The sequence below is a fragment of the Colossoma macropomum genome, unplaced genomic scaffold, assembly GCF_904425465.1.
Source record: "Colossoma macropomum unplaced genomic scaffold, Colossoma_macropomum, whole genome shotgun sequence".
NCBI classification, from domain to species: domain Eukaryota; kingdom Metazoa; phylum Chordata; class Actinopteri; order Characiformes; family Serrasalmidae; genus Colossoma; species Colossoma macropomum.
Window position 1 is genome coordinate 12,790,808 of NW_023494798.1, and position 18,003 is coordinate 12,808,810.

Here is an 18,003-nt window from a genome sequence, read left to right on the forward strand (position 1 = left end):
TTGAGTTTTCTGTTTTAAGTTGTTGCCATCAGTGTTTTTCTTACATCTTGTGTTATTATATATTGTCTGTAATGATGATCAGGGTTTGAGCCTGTTAAAGCTGTATTGTGATGGCTCTATTTGTGTTAAAAATACAGTTGTTCAAGTGGATCATTTAAGCTTTTTGTTCTTCTTAAACCTTATACTGCATGTCAATAAAACTTTCAAGTTCACAACTCTTGCAATCACATATTATCCAACAGAGTTTAGTTATAATACTGATTTTCAGAAGTTACTGAGCCTACACAGAACTGAGAGACTGCATAGGGGCTGTTCAGAAAAGTTGTTGATAGCTTTTGAGATGTTTTTGTTTTGTGGAAAGTAGCAGAGAATGCACATACAAGCTGCTGTCTATGGTGCTGAAATGCATTTTTTATTGGTTAGCTTTATTTCCTTCACCCAGTGCCGTGCAATCAAGATGTGGTTTCTTGTTTTGGATTGCCAGGTATTTTAAAAAGCGATCCACATTTTTATTTAAAGCCAGTACATAATGTTCTCCAGTACAGGTTAAATAACCATTGAGGAAGTGATGTAGTTCAGCAAAAGTCAATTGAAACTCCTAATTAATTATGAATATTGATAATTCTTTGTGATTAAGTAATAATTGATTATGTTGTTGAACACAGCAAGAATATAAATCATTAAAATCGTGGATCTATTAAGTGCCTCCCCTTTGAGGGCACTATGCATTGCTTTAATGTTAGTGTTTCCTCATCATCTAATGCTTTCTGGTCTTCGTCCAACTCTTAGTGTAGTTTCAAATCAGTGCACTCTCTTTAAGCAAGTGAAATCAAACCGGTTGTCATGGTTTTGCTGGCCATTCTGTTGCCGAGTGCCATTGGCACCTTCATAGTGCCTGTCAGTACCTGGAGGTGACTCCATAAGTCTTTGGTCATTTTCTGATATTTTTCCAAAGTTCAAAAATGCGACAGACTAGAAATGTCTGCACTGACACTACTGTCAGAATTGGCTTTAAGTACATAGGAAATTACATCATCCACTTCCATAAGGAAGGGAAAACTCAATGTAAAAAGTGACGAAACAAGAATTTAAAAAAACTGGAAATCAAAGAATGATTAAAAAATACATAGAAAATGGAACTCCTACCAATCGTGCAAAACCTGGTAGACCACCAAACCTCAAAAGCATTCAACTTTGACAGAGGAGAAAATCAGGCTCCACTCTGGCTTCAGATCTGAAACAATCCACAGGTGTTTCTGTCCATCCTTCCACTGTGAGAGGACAACTTAATACTATGGCTCTGAAAGGTGTAGTGCAGCTGTGTAGAAAAGAAAATAGACAAAGAGGAAGAAAATTTACAGATTAAACAAAGAAGCTGCTGGTGTTCTCAGAACAATGGACTGACAACTACACAGTCCAGACATAAACATAATTAAGTGTGTTTACTTTGATCGTGACGAGGAAAATACAAGCAACTTAGAAGACTGGATGTTGAAGGTGTGGAGAAATATAGCTGCAGATTTATTTGAAAAACTGAAAGCAAGTTACCTGAATAGAAAGAAGGCTGTAATAAAGGCAACACTGATAGATTGAAGATTTTGATATTATATGTAATTATATAGGGGCCTCAGGCAGCACGGTGGCACAGTGGGTAGCGCTGTTGCCTCACAGCGAGAATGGCCTGGGTTTGATTCCCGGCCAGGCGACCAGGGTCGTTTTTGCGTGGAGGTTGCATGTTCTCCCCGTGTCTGCGTGGGTTTCCTCTGGGTACTCCGGTTTCTTCCCAAAGTCCAAAAATATGAAGTTAAGCTAATTGGACACGCTAAATTGCCCCTAGGTGTGAATGTGTATGTCTGTCTGTCTGCCCTGCGATGGACTGGCAACGTGTCCGGGTGTATCCTGCCTTCCGCCCAATGACAGCTGGGATAGGCTCCAGCACCCCACCGCGACCCAGAAGGATAAGCGGTTTAGATGATGTATGTATGTATATCGGGGCCTCTGTGTGATTTTCTCTTAAATACATGTTTTCTGTATTTTTTTCTGTTTCACCTAATAGCCAATTTGACTGGAAATTAAATAATTGAAGGGTGGTGCACAGTGCTGTATGACAAGTTGGGTTAGGCCTAGTTTGAGCATTCACTGTTTCACTCTTCTGGAATCTTATTCCAAAATAAGAGTCTGAATTTTAATGGCATTCTTCAGGAATGACTACAAGAATGATTTCCAATGTCCAGTCATACCCTTGAAAATAAAGGTTCCTAAACTTCGCATTATGTGTAGACTCTTTCATTAAAAGTGTCCTCCATCCTTCTTCCCATGCAAGAATTACAAAAACGGTTCTTTAAAGAGCCATTTATTGTAAGGCTGTTTAAAGAACACTTGTACATCAGTGGTCTGAAAACCCCTTTTTGGCCACATGCTGTACAAAGCACACAACACTGTAAAACAGGTGGAATTGAGACATCATACCATTAACCAGATGTGAGGGCGGAATGTGAAAATAAGTCTTATTGGACCTTTATAAGTGGCAGATTCAGTCATGTGCCCACTGTAGATTTATGTTCCCATGCAGAGTAGAGCAGCTTTATGTTGGGTGTTTTTGAAGTGGAAATGTGACAGAGTTGGTGTACATTTATAGAAGACAGTAGGTGGCCCAATAACCTACCCACTTCAACTAGTTTGATTATTGAAGACTACATACACCTTGGACTCAGAACTAATGTGAAGTTCTGATGTCAGTATGGCATGGTCAGCTAAGACCTGTGGTTAGAGTAGTAAAAGCCAGAGACATGCCGTCAGGGACTTCAAGGTCTTCAGTGGAGCCCCAGAATAAATTCTGGACCATTTAATAGATCTGAAAATAGGGCAATGACTACTCTATGCTCCCGTATCAAGGCTGTCTCTCTGTCTTCAGTGCATAGTGTGCAAATCCCATATGCAGCCTGTAGTCTTTACTCACCATTAAACGAGTAAGTAGGATACATGGTTGAACTTTACTTTCTCCAAGTTTTTATTACATTACCGCATTTTATTAGATTTCAAATGGGTTGTGGAATATGCTGCCACTTTTTATGTACCATATATGTGAAATGTTTTAGCCAGCTTAAAATACCTTCTTGTTGCTGGTGACTCATCTCATCTATAAAGCTACAAAACTCACAATGAAAGAATCTACCTTCTAGAATTTACTGCTTTCAGGAAAGAGCTTTAAAATAACTGATCTTATAATTAACAAGGACTACACTTTTCTTTTTAAGCATTATTTAGTAAAGGCAGTGGTTACATAGAACAGTGAACATTCAAAGAACCATTAGAATGTTCTTTGCATGGTTCAATGGTTCTTCTTTATGATGGATAACATGTATGTGGTTCTTTAACCCCTTGAACTCTCAGGGTTATTACACACTAAGCTTTATTATTCAGTAACTACAGGGACTTCAATGCAAACTGGCTGATCTATTTTTAGGTCATAGAAGTGTGTACTAAAACTTTTGGCCTGCCAGCCGGCCCTGGTTCTATAAGGGCTTAAAGAACCTTTTTGAAAAGGGTTCTGCTGTTTTTAAAGTCAAATAACCTTTTTGGTACTTTGTAGAATGTTTTTTTTCCCTCAAGAGTGTATGCAGTAGGACACTACACACTCTTGTACACTCAAAAATGGTTCTTCAAAGGTTCTTTTATTTAAGGCTCTATATAGAACCATGAACACTCAAAGAATCATTTGCATGCATGAATAGTTCTTTGCATGGTCAAATTGTTTTTAGCACCAAAAAGGGCTCCCCTATTGGTACACACTTAAAAAGATGGTTCCTCAAAGGTTCTTTAGTAAAGACAATGATTCTAGTTACAACCGTGAGCTCTACATAGAACTATTTCATGATTAAATGGTCCTTTGCATGGTGGAATGGTTCTTCAGATTGATGGAGAATATGTTTCTGTATAGAATCTAAAGGGGTTCTTCAAGCTCAACATCATAACAATAACAGAACCCTTTCTGATGCTATATAGAACCATTCTCCATCAACCTGAAAAACTATCTGTGTAGAGCTCATGGTTCTAACTAGAACCATAGCCTTTACTGAAGAACCCTTGAAGAGCCATTTTTTTATTTGTATATGAGTCAAAGAACCCTTTTTTGCTAAGAGTGTTGATTATGATTGTACTACAGGAATTTCACAGGATGTGAAAATATTATAGATTATTATTGTAATATTGTACAGCACTATAGAAAAATGTTATTGTATCATATTAATATATTACTGTAAATGTATTTTGCAAGATTTTACGTCATTTTATTTCATTTAAAGGCTAATCACACAAATCTGCTAAGTAAATCCTGCAAGTAATGGAAAAAGCTTAAAAGAATGTGCCAGTCAGTTCAGTTCTAGTGAACACATGCTAGTTTTAGAGTGATGCATGATCGCGGATTCTTCAGCGCCACAAAAGCTGTTGAAAAAAGCTTCCTTAGCGTGAACTTGGAGAGTTTATTCCTCCACAGTTGTCTAAAGGCTATATCCCACATATTTTTTTTTCTTTTTTTATTTTTTTTGAAGTCACACGGAAGGACGTCTCACGTTAGAGCACATTCTCCACTCGGCTGCTTGGACATCAGCCAGCCCGTGGCTGGTGTTAAGCCTGAACAGATACTCGCAGCCAGCTAATTTCTCCTCTTCATTCCTGAGGCAGGACTGCGCCCACCCCTTGTGGAAGCCCAGCTCAGCCTGATAGGAGAGCATCGCGCAGCTTCAGGCAGCAGATCTTCAGCACAGCGACTGACAGTCAGTCGGCTCTGCCTGCCGCGCGCTGCTCTCCGCACACGATGCTTTTACGGTGAGGAGCACTTTTTAGCAGCGCGTGTGGCCTCCGGCGCTTTTCTCAGCGGAGAGAGCAGAGCGGACAGACAGGCGGAGACTCCTCATCGGCATCACCTCTATATGAATCCTTCACTCTCCGCTTTTTATTAGAGCGAACACGGGCGCGAATGAGTGTATCAACACGGGCTTTGTAATATGAACTTTCTGCCAAGTGGAATATGTTTTTATCTGTCTGTAGCAGCCTGCTGGCTCACCTCAAGGGTCGACTCGTCTTGGTGGTGGGTATCACTGGCGGAGATGAGCAGATTCTCCACTGTTATGATGTTAAGTTTACTATTGACTTAATTATGGATTTTGTAATTATACATATTAGAAACGGGGCTGGATTTGGGTCTTTATTATGAGGCGTTGGATGACGGTAGATGCTGTACCAAAAATCATTACAGTTTCAGCTGGTGTGTTTTTTAGGAAATATTTGAAATGATTAAATTAATAAGTACTTTTTAGTATGAAAGAGTATAAAAGTGTCATTCACGGTCTACGACTTGCATGATATTACCATATTACTGTCGCATATGGCCTGAATTCACCCTTTGTTATACTTGGTATCGACTTATTGATAGCATTTTGACCTGATAAGTCACTTTACGTACAAACTGTATTTGTTAGGGTTGGATATTTTTTCAGAATTTTTTCTTCTTATAAAGTTAGAGACTGTTATTCAGTGACAGCTCTGTGTGTGGGACTCCGGTTTGGCTGTGCTGGAAACTGGAGATGTGAGAGATTCCCATCGCTCCCTTTCATCTCTCATGCAGGTACATGGGCACCCTCGGCTCGCAGGTGATGTGCGACAACATCCCCGGGCTGGTGAACAAACAGCGCCAGCTGTGCCGCCAGCATCCCCGCGTGATGCAGGCTGTCGGTGCCGGCGTTAAAGACTGGATCAGCGAGTGTCAGCACCAGTTCCGCAGCCACCGCTGGAACTGCAACACGGCCGAGCGAGACCACACGGTCTTCGGAAAACTGCTGCTCAGAGGTGGGTGCACAAGCTTTAGGCCTGTTTTTTCCTCCCCCACCCGTATTCAGACAAGCCCCGCCCCCCTGCTTAAAGATTGGCCAGTAACTCCTGTTCACAGTTTGCCGTCATGATTCGATGCAGATCTCTGAACTCGTTTTGACATTATGTGAACCGATATTAGGAACACCGGGTCTGGGCTGATGTCCTCCACAGGAAGAAACTGTGGCTGCCTGTAGTGAACAAAAATGTTCTGAACACTATACTTTTTGTCCTGTGTACATCTTTCCCTTCGCGTTTTCTCCGCGGGTCACTGGATCCTCTGAATTATATTTAGCAGTAAACGAATAATGCGACATACACAATACAAGCAAGCTGACAACCCTGCACGTTGAAATGATGTTTACAGAGCCCCGTCAGTGACATTGTGATCATTTTTTAGTAAGGCGTGGCAACAAATTAATATATTGAGCCCATAAAAATACATTTCTCATAACTTGTGGCCTTGAAATATTCATTTGTGGCCTCAAATTAAAAGTAAAGTAAGTCTACTATTAAGCAACGCTGTTAAATACCAACACCAACTACTAAAACTGTTAGCTACTGTTGCCAAAGCAACTTAACTAGCACGTTTGACAAAGCTTGTTGGTTTGTGTGGGGCACTTTGGTGAGGTTGCTAGTCTTATAATGTTAGCTCAGTGTGTGGCAGTGTTCGCTTGCATATAGCTATATTTATATTTTTACTTCTTAATAACCTTGTAATTCAGAGGATGCAGTGACATTTGAAGAAATAATGTACGTACAGAACAACTTTCTAGGTTCTAGGTTTAGAACATTACTGTTTACCGTAGCGTATGATAGTGGTTTTTGAGAACAGCACTCATTTTTCTCATAGAAAAATCCGCTTAGACCTGGAGTTCCTAATATGGGCGTGATACCGACAACAAAATGACATACAGTATGCAGGAACTGTCCTGCGCTGAGATTGGCTAGTAGTTTCCTAAATGCTGCTGTAAGTTTGGCTAGCAATTCATGCTTACAAGCAGTCCACCAATTGAAACAGCTTCTGACTACTTGTTTTTGTTTACAGTATTATAATATTATACATTTTCTAGTTTAATAAAATGATCCTAGTTCCACAGATGTGTTCACTATTTAAACAATGTACTTGGAATAAAATTTCTTTACGTTAATTTAGCTTTCAACATGCTTTTTCCTTCTCCTTTAAAGTTACCATTTTGTCAGTAAGACCATGAGCTAATATCTATCAGAATATTTTTCTAATATTATAAGACCAAAAAAAAATCATAACATTGAAAAATTTTGGCAGATGTTGTAATTGGTGGACTACTGTTGAGTATGAACTAGCCAGCCAATCCCAGTGACGGAGGGTAGAGCTTGTCAGAATACGGGTGGGGAAAAATACTTTTTTTTTTTTTTAAAAAAAAAGCTTGTGCTCTGAGATGAGTATAAAGCTCTGCCGTGGAGCTCAGCTCTCCAGATCGCCTCGAGTTAAAACTATTATACAGGGGATTCTCATGACTCTGCGCCTACAGTAAAATTCCTCACCCCAATCGGGTCATTCGCCTGTTACAAAAAGTAACACCTGATACAGCGGATTGAATTTCTTTTGTTTGCTCAACTAAACTATTGTTTTGAACACTGTATGTTGGTGCAATAATCTTAGATACTGTATACATAATGCCTTCACTATGATAGGTGCAGTTAGTCAGACACATAAATCTGAATAAAGCATGTTCAGCTGGCTGTGAGGCAAATCTCGCTGTGATTCTCAGTCACACACACTGTTTTGCAATGCGAATCCAAAGACACACACACGGTTCTCAAATATGGATCCAAAAGTGTGTAATAAATCTTGCTTGCGCCTATCGTGGAGCCTGTGAATTTTCTAGAATTTCTTTGCAGCTTGTCTCTGCAGACAAGCAGAAATGTCCAACACATGGCATGGGTTTAAGCGGTTCTCTCTCTATTCTCTCATCCTGTGTAAAATCATATTAATGGGAACATCCGCACAGGAACTCGGGGCCAGTCTCCCAGGCCACTTAGCTGGTCCACACATAAAAGTTAGGTTAAATCTCCGACTTTAATCTTCTTGCTTGGTATTCAGACCTCCCAGAAAGGCTCCCGACCCATCATGGGGCATTATGGGGAGGCCCTGATTGGCAGGATTTCTCTGTGGCACTGTGAGAATCTACTTATTGTCAATGTCAGTGCACTAATTTAGAACAATTGCAGGGATTTGGTGGCACGGATCCTCTCTTAGGCCTACAAAGCTCCCAAATGAAATGCTAAACCTCATAACCCCTGTCTCTGTTGAGCTGCCGCTCTGTGGAGTCGGCTGCTTTCGTTCTGACTCGCTCTCATGCACTCACAAAACATTAATGTTACTCTCCCTCTCTCTCTCTCTCTGACTTTCCTTCCCCCCTCCCTCTCTCACTTGCTTACACATAGAAACACTCTCACTTATACACATACCTCGTGAGAAGCACGTCCTTATCTCTTGGACTTAGAGAGTCTTTGATCCTAAAACAGAAAAAGAATACACTCCACATCACAGCATTGTTTTGAAGACAAACTGATAAAGAGGGAACATCACAGTGTTCTCCCAATCATCAAACGGTGCTCTCAAGCTTCTCTGCCTTTTGGTTAAGATCAAGTGTAGGGTTTGTTCTTATCTGGCACTAAAACTTGGCTTGGAGAAGAGAAGTGGGTGATAGACGGTGCTAGAGGTTTTCCATATTATACCTCATGCGTGTCATGTGTTTGAGTCTTGGTGGACTCATGTCTGTCTGTGAATGATCAGCGTTAAAATGATGGTTCAGCCAGAAATCAAATTCACACTCTCACCATTACCCCAAATATACATAATATACACTACTGTGCAAAAGTCTTAAGTGCTTACACACATTGTTTAAAAGCATTTATCTCAGTTATAAGGGTGTTTCTGCTTGTAGAAAAAGTAAAAAATAATAAGAATTTCATATTTTGAAAAAATAGTTTTGTGAGCTGTTTTGAAGAACAATTTGGTTTCAGATTTCTCCTTGACGCCCTCAGCCATCACCTGGATTTGTTTGATTCCAACACCAACACACCTGATTTAAATAATGTTGATTAGCCAAACCAGGTATTGGATAATAACTACAAATAGCACTGGGCTGCCACAAAGAAAGAAGTTTTGGAACTGGTTAACTAGACACATTAACACATGTAAAACCACTACTGACTGTAGTAATATTATTTGTATTTATTCTAATATATAATAAATTGTTTTTTATTCATACAATTTTTTGCACGGTACAGTATATAAGATTACTCGTCTAGTTTTGTGGCTATTGTAGCTAACAATTAAAGGAAGAATGTAGCCAGTAGTTAAAATCATGCAAACTGCATGTCTAAATCATCACACATTTGTCTCAAATTGTGTTGAGTTATTAAATAATCTCAGATAAACTTGTTTATGTCGGCTACCTACATGGGACAACACTTGCATAAGCGTTGAAGCTGTGTAGCAGCTTTTTTTTATAAGGCAATACTTGAATAGTTATTAACTGCCTATGCCAGTAATCACAAGATAACATAAGATCTGTTACGCTATAACGACGTTGTGTTGGCCTAAGCGATAGTGATAGTGATAGCACTATCACTTTAATTGAAGCGCGCTAATATATCAGTTCTGCAGAAGATTTTGATGACCCTCTAAGAGAAAATTTTGATGACCCCTAGAAATACCCTTGGTAAAATGTTACTTAAAGGCCAAAATTACTTGCTTAAAAATGTATATATCAAATATAAAACTTATGAGTTAATAAAGTTATTTTAAATTATTTTAATGAAAAAAATTCCACTAAGAAGACCTGTGTGGCATCTAACTGTTATACAAATGTGCAGACAAAATTCAGACTTTAAGACATTACTACTGATGTATTAAGCTGTGATTCTCTATTTTGTACGTAACAGTATATTATACAGTGCCAGAAACTACATAAGCAAGTCTCTCTGAGATTATTTAACAATGTGACTGGGTTTGAGGCAATTAAATGCTTATGCTTGTGTTTTAATGTAAGTATGTACGCAGCCTTCAAATAACATGTTATGGCTAACATTTCGATTACAGTATATCGTACAGTGTTAAAGCTGTCTAACACCAAACATGTCACACAATTAGATTTTTGATTGAACCTTCAAAAGTAGCTCATTAGAGGGATTATCTGATTCATGGTATCTCCTCTCTGCTTACTCTCAGGCAGTCGAGAGGCCGCCTTCGTGTACGCAGTTTCCTCGGCAGGCATGGTCCACACCCTGACCAGAGCCTGCAGTCAGGGAGAGCTGGACACCTGCTCGTGTGACCCAGGAAAGAAAGGTTCATCCCAAGATGCTAAAGGGTCCTTCGACTGGGGTGGCTGCAGCGACCATGTGGACCACGCCATTAAGTTCACCCAGGCATTCGTTGATGCCAAGGAGAGGAAGGAGAGGGATGCACGAGCGCTCATGAACCTACATAACAATCGTGCAGGAAGGAAGGTACATTTTTTTTGGTTTGTTTTACAGCAGTGCCTTACTTGTGTTTATTTTATAAGCAGGAGCTTTAGTAATTTGCACTTGTATTTATTTGTATTTAAACTGTCATTTTTCAACACATCCAACAAAGGCTACTAATGGCATGTAAATAGCATGAAAACATTTATTTTAGAATTTTAGTCACAACAAGTAACAAAATTATAAAGAAACAATAACCAGCTGCCATTTGAGAAAGAAACCTTTAAGACTTAACATTATTTCGGTGCCACTTTCTTTAACCCTGAGTCAGTGACCTGCTGTGACCTTCAACTTCAAACAAGAATCACTGCAATTTCAAACAAGACAGTGATTTTTATTCCACAAAAAAAAAAACTTACAATAATAATAATTATAGGCTTTATTTGTAGCACCGTTCATACACAATACATAGCTTGAAGTGCTTCACAGACAAAAATAGAAAATAAAATTTATATAAAAAAGAAATCATACAGAAATAGTGAGAATATGGGAAAATAACATTAAAGGAAGTGACTGTATAAACTCACTTAACTTCACAGTGACAAATATTGTGAAGCTCTTTTTCTAATTTTAGAATTTTTTTAAATTTTAGTGTTTTTTTTTACTGAAAGACAAACTATGTATTAAATTATAGGTTTAATCTTAAAATTATCTTAATTTCATATGAACTTTTCTATGTGAGTGGTGCTTTTGGTCACATGACCAGGGCCATTTAGTTCCACGATTGGTTTCACTGCGTTAGGTCTTCTCCCTCCACCACTAATCTAGAACCGCACACATCTTTTCCTTAATGCATCAGATCTGCCACAGTCTTTCTGGACTATCAGCAGTGCAGCAGAGCTGTGGTTGTATAAATGCCCGACTGGTTGGTAAACGACTTTACGTCACGGGAAACAGACAACCTTTCACTCTTCCCTCGTCCCATTATGAATGATATATTTTCTGTTCTTTAGGACCCCCAGCTGTTAACAGCAGGTGGCATACCTTGGTTTCAAACTTAGTTCCCAGTCAAATAGCTTACAACTACACATCTAAGCAGCTTTCATCAGAGCTGTGAGGAGGGTAGCTCCACATACCCCAAACACAAACTTACATACACAAACACAACGCTGCAGTCCTGTTTGGAAACAGCCAAGAGAAACAATGATCTAAGACCATGATTTCAGAGAAAAACACAATTGCAAAATCTGCCATCATAAGTGAGCTACACACGTTGTGGCCTCGCAAAATCCAAATATTCTCCCCCTTTGCTCTTTTACCCATTACCCAGGCAGTGAAGCGTTTCATGACCCTGGAATGTAAATGCCACGGCGTGAGCGGCTCCTGCAACGTGCGGACCTGCTGGCTGGCCGTGGGCGACTTCAGGCAGACAGGCGACTACCTGCGCAAGAAGTACAACAGCGCCGTCCAGGTGGTGATGAACCGCTATGGGACAGGCTTCACCAACGCCTACAGGAAGTTCAAGAAGCCCACTAAGAATGACCTGGTTTACTTTGAGGACTCACCCGACTACTGCATATGGGACCATGAATCTGGTGAGTGTGTCAGTTTAAGCAGTAGAAGGCCTGCAAAAGTCACTACAGCTGTGATCTGGGCACAGACACGAGCTGAAGTTTATGTATCGTAGCTGTGATGTTAATTGCAGTAATACAGTTTTGCAAAGTAAAGATTACATATATATTTTTAATATTGCCAATTACTTCCATCAAAAAAGTAGCTCCAGGAGCTTAGTGTAAAGCAACCGTTGTTGTTACATAGTAACTGGTGGTCAGTGGAATTATACAGGCAGTGTTGAGAAGGTTACTTTAAAATGTATTCCGGTATACCTATTGAATATATACTATGTTAAAGTAACATCGTAAGATTACTTTGGATTACTTCTTGAAAGTCATATAATTCAATAGAAATCAATTTAAAGGTCAATTTCAGTGTCTTTAAAGCTGCACTATGTAAGATTTTTTTTGTTAAAACTGATAGAAGTAGCATTACTGAGTCAGGAGGAAAAAAAAGCACACTGAAATATGGTGTGCGTGTGCTGTTGCTATTCACCCTGTAAAGCCTGAAATAATCATTTAAAAGTCAGAAGTGATGAGTCGATTTCGCGGGGATTTTTCAAACCATGTCATACATCTTTATGTAATAATGTCACATGCACAGACTCAAAAAGAACATTGAGCTCAATGTTTAGCGCTTCAAAACAAAATCAACATCATGCTGATGAAGATATGATGACAATAGTAGATCATTCACTTACATCCTCGGAAGACGTCCTTCACCAAGTTTTGACTGAGTTCTCTTTGAATACTCGTTCAGCGCAATCATCAGATTCATCCACTCGGGGAAGAGGTCCAAAGCACAACCAACGTTGCAAAATGTTCTTCCGCACATTGCGTACAATTACACATTTACACATAATCTCCAAAGCTATGCATGTTGAATGCGAGTTTATTTATTTATTTATTTAGAGGGATTTAGTCACGTTGTTTGCGCAATGGGGAAAAACAGGAGAATGTCTTGAAGTGTCATATCTTTTGCTCATTACAAAGACAAAGGGTGCCACTGAATTAGTTTCCATTTTGGAAAGGCAAAAGCAGCATGGAGAATTTCACCCCCTCATTCATAGAACTCACACTATCTGTAGCCCAGTTCAAGCTTGCTTTTGAAGATGCTAATACTATACAAGATAAAACAGAGAACAAACTCATCATTCTGATGTTTGTTAAAAGTTCTGTTTGCTGGGACACAACTGTCTGGTCAGCTTGGTTGTTACTAGGCCAGACACAGAGAACGGAAAAATCTAAAAGATTGTGAATAAAATACACAAAAATACACATAAAATGTCACAATGTTACTGCTAGTAATCACTGTAATATAATTATGTATCTGTAATCCGATTACTGACTTTTTTGTAACTGTAATGCAACACATTTAGTTTTTTGTGTTCGGATTACGTAATGCTGTCACATGTATTCTGTTACTACTCAACCCTGGATAAAACAAAAAAGCATGTTGTTATCAGATATAACAACACAGGTAGAACGTTTTTAACTGCACATTTTAGGTTTAATCTGTTCTCTTCTGTTCTCAGAAGTTGAGACAGAACGTGGCTTCCCAGCCTGTATCGCATGCCCCTGTTAGTCCCGGCTTGTTCCTCCATCGCCTGCACCTCCCACACTCCACTGACAATCTGTAAAGCATTAGTCTTGCCCCTGAACACAGAGCGAATGTAATCAGAGAATGGAAGCCATTTAGCAGGCTATTACATTCACAATAGTCATAACCCAATCTGTAACCTGAATGCAGTTGCTTGGCGTGCCCCCCAAGGCAGTAGACTATCTTCGTCTCTCTCTACTTTTTTTGTGCATGTGTGTTTGTATGCGTGAGCGTGTGTTTGTACTGAATAACACCAGGTGTACCTATGTGGGGGAATGGGAGGGGTAGGGGTGCCTGTCAGGCTACGGATGATCCTGGCTATCAGGTGACGCCGTGTTTAAGGCACATTACCACAGATCTGCGGACAGCACAGGAGCTGAAACACGATCCCTGGTCGCAACCGCTATAAATTACTCCCCTCGCCAGCACACCTCTCTGCTGTCTGCCCCGAACAGGCAGGAATATTTAGAGAGGTAGGTCATGTCTCATAGCTTCCCACAGGGTGGATGATGATCTCCTTGAAAGATTTTAAACCCTGTGTTTTTAACTTTTATGAACTGTGAATTATGTTTTCCCAACATAATAGCTGGCCATGTATGAATGATATGCAGGACTGAATGATATACTGGTATATAGAGAACTCTATGGAGCTATGGTCTGCATCACATTTATATAATTCGTATCATTTATATTGACCCCCACAGCCATGTAGCATATGTCTTGAGGTTTGTGTCCTGGACTATATGCCAGCAGGATTGTTTTGAGATGCCAGGGCCAAAGTGAAACGGTACAGTGCGTTAGCGTTGATCTCAGCGCAGTGCAGCGTGAGAAAGCCTTGGCGTAAAGGTTTGTTTAATGGCGGTCCCAGGAGGGCAGAAAGCTCTTCCCCCAAAAGTGTGAAATCAATTTCCAGCTTCCACCATGGCCCCCACATGCTAAACTCATCTCTTGGCACTCCCCTCATCTTAATTCAATAAGCAGACGCACCTCAGGTGGAGGCTGCCCATGATGTAACCAATATCGGCCCAGCATACCAGCCTGTTGGAGTACTGATGGAGCGACGGTGGGTGGGGGGGCGGCTGCTGGGTCATGCCCAGACACATGCCTGCCTGCTCACAATCGCGTGCAAGACACCAGCAGTGACATATCAGGGCTGGGGCTACCAGCAGAATGGAGCTCTTTTAACTAGGGTTGAAGGGTGGAGGGGCGGTGGGGGCATGGCTTCACCTTCAAAACATATTCATGATCCAACAATTATGGCTATAAATTTGATGGCTGAAGCCAGGTTACGCAAGAAGGCTGACATGAATCCCTTCTTGTGTGTCTGAAAAGGCCAACATCAGTGCCTTCACGGTCCAGATTGATTGTTTGCGTAGTGCAAGCCATCAGTCTGAGGGCCCTTGTGTACAAAGCCAAGGGGATTTTTCCCAGGGTGGCGCATGAAGGCTGGGGTTGATACAAGGTCTTTAACAATTTCGATATCAGCGGCCGATCAGCGCCGCGCCAGCCTTCAAGCCGGGTGGGGTTGTCTAGATTAGAGCTGTTGAAATGAGCACGCGATGAAGACTCACGGCAGTGGCTGATAGCTCCTATCATCAGTCCCTCATCTCATGAAGGACCAAGCGGTCATCCCCTTACCCCGGTGCAGACAGCCCTGCTGCTTCTTTGGGACAGCTACGCCTGGGGACCGCCAGACGTCTGCCAGACAACTATTGCAGACAGTTTAGCACATGGCTGCACATTGCAAGTAATTGTCCCAGCAGGTGCTGTATTAGTGACATCAGCTAATGAGATAATGTATAACTAAATGTGGTGGATGCAAATGCTTTAGTTGTATATCCACATTGTGTGTCTAAGAGAAGACGACATATACTGGGTCATATAAGCCCATATATGGAGCATTCTATCAAATTAATTAAACAAACTGTGGTTCCACAGTAAAAAAAGAAATCAGTATTCAGACCTTAGATATGTACTAGGATTATGTCACAGTCTATTTAAACATGAGGCATTAATTGATAGCTAAATATCAAAAAAATCATCATTCTTAGAATACTTGCTGTTTTGATTTGACTGTCCCAAATCGTAATGCCTAAATTTTATCTTGAGAAAATAGTACTTACATTTTTAAGATGTTTTTATTTCTTTTAAAGTGAAGTTAAAAGATTTAGATTTATCATGAGTTTCATTTTCCCACATTTTCATGTCACTACTGAAACACAAAGAGTTTTAGTCCAAAGGCGGAGCCTTATTTTAGCCACACTCTGCATTTTAGAGCAAGAAGTGAGACTGCATCCTTGTCCCTCATGGCCACATGCTGAGCAGTTACATCCCATTATTTTGAAGTAAATGTGCCTCTAAGTCTAAAAATCAGTGTGTAACATAAAAAATGGTCATTACTGAAACACATTTTCTGCAATTAAAGTAAACTTGTTTTGTGTTTTGGTAGTATTATGATTGTTTTAGTAGTGACAAAATTGAATCATTCAATCATTTGTTTTAATAAAATAAACATAATTAAAGTATAGACTCATTAAAAGCAAAAGAATTTTAGTCTAAAGTCCAAGTCAATCAAAAGTCCACGTGTTTTCAACTCTGACTTTGAACCAATTCAGTAGAATGATTCATACATACCCATTTTGTCTTTTATAAACATCTTGAAAGAATACAATTATACAACGATATTTACAGATTTAGGGAAGAACAAGGTCCTCCGTGAGTGAAAATCGCAGAAAAAATGTAGGCTCAAAGGGTTTGAAGGGCATAAAAAGGTCTTCCCTCCAACTACGAGTGAGATTTGCTGTCAACAGCAAATTAAAATATAAGCGTTCAAACGTTACAGCATTGCTGCAAGAGTTTCTGCCTCTTTCATCCCTCCAAAATTGGTTGAAATGGTTAGTGCTCGTGCTCAATCTGTCTGTCTCTTCTGTTGAAGGATCGGTGGGCACGGGCGGGCGCGTGTGCAACCGGACGTCGCGAGGAGCCGACAGCTGCGAGGTCATGTGCTGTGGCCGAGGCTACGACACGTCCCGCGTGAGCCGCACCACCAAGTGCGAATGCAAGTTCCACTGGTGCTGCGCCGTCCACTGCAGGGACTGCCATGAAGAGGTGGACGTCCACACCTGCAAAGCCCAGTCGTGACACTCATTACCATCTGCATCAGTTCCCAGGCATTAAATATGAGCCACTGTTCAAAAAGCTTCTGAGAGTAGCAGAACTGACCTAGGATCAGATTGTGTGACTGGCAGGATTGGAATGCAATATTATTCCCTTACCCCAAATCTATAAAGATAGAAAGGAAAAAATTAGCCTTCAGGAACTTAGAAAGCAGAAAGAAAGAAAGAGGAAAGTAGGAAGAAAGATTTACAGTTGTATGAAAAATGTTTGAACACCAAATTACATGTTTTGTTGATTTTTCTAAGTTAAAGTAACACATCTACAGCAGTAGAAATGATCCTGTGATCCTGGAGTGTCCTGCACATTTTAGTGTTTTCCCTGCTCCCAGCACCTGATTCAACTAATCCCCTTATTAACAGTCCCCTCCTGAGCTGAAGTGGGTGTGTGGGTGTGGATGGGTGTGTTGCACAAAAATGTGCAGGACAGGTTAGAAACCTGGGCTCTGCAGGGAACAAACTTAAATGTGGCATTTTTTCTGTAAATTTGAACACATAATTTCAGTTTATTTGCTGAGATTAACATGTTGGAAAAAATGAAAGATCAAATGTAAAATGTGCTGAAATGTTTGCACATGCCACATTTTATGTTTTTTTATATGTTAAATTTAGCAAATAAAAAAGCGCATTAAAATGTGCAGACGTGTCTCTATAGAGGATGTGTTAACTTACTTCCACTTAGAAAATAAGCAAAAAAATGGAATTTGAGCAGAGGTGCCAAAAGATTTGCTTATGACTGTATTTATTTATATTTTTACACAGTGTTGATAGAGACATACAGCTTACATTATTTGTTAGCTTCATTAGCCTTGTAGCTCCAGTGCAAAACTAAAGAAAAGAAAACTAAAAAAAGGGTAAGAGGTAAAATCGTGTACATTTGATTTTCTTTTTTTTTTTTGACAAATTGTTTCTTTAAACAGGGGTTACACAAGACTTTACGACCATCATAAGCGGAGGAGGAATCTGATCCTAGCTCAGCATTAATATACTTTATGAATCCCAGGACTGACCCTAAAGCCTTGAGCTGTGCGGTCAGTGAGAGACGAGGTGGAGGCCTCAAGCTCCTGATAGACCTAATAGCCAGCAACACTTAAATCCAAAAGACACAACTTCTATAAGAAAACTAGGTTTAAAGTCTTAGACTAGACATTCTTTGTACCATCTTTTGCTTGTTTCATTTCTACTATCATCATATTTATTAAGTCTTTGATTAAGATTGTTTATCTTCAATGCATTATATATGTTGAAATGTAAATAAAAACTATAATATGTAATTTAAAATAAAGCTTACATG

The 18,003-nt window shown here is 39.9% G+C and overlaps 1 protein-coding gene across 1 annotated transcript; it reads left to right on the forward strand.

Annotated features, from left to right (window-relative positions):
- Window positions 1-4,899: 4,899 nt before the first annotated feature.
- On the forward strand, window positions 4,900-16,677 carry wnt2 (wingless-type MMTV integration site family member 2). Its single transcript, XM_036584978.1, has 5 exons — window positions 4,900-5,089; window positions 5,627-5,847; window positions 10,091-10,368; window positions 11,654-11,918; window positions 16,472-16,677. Exons 1-5 carry the CDS (start codon window positions 5,007-5,009, stop codon window positions 16,675-16,677), a joined length of 1,053 nt encoding a protein of 350 aa, XP_036440871.1. The 5' UTR covers window positions 4,900-5,006.
- The last annotated feature ends 1,326 nt before the right edge of the window (window positions 16,678-18,003 follow it).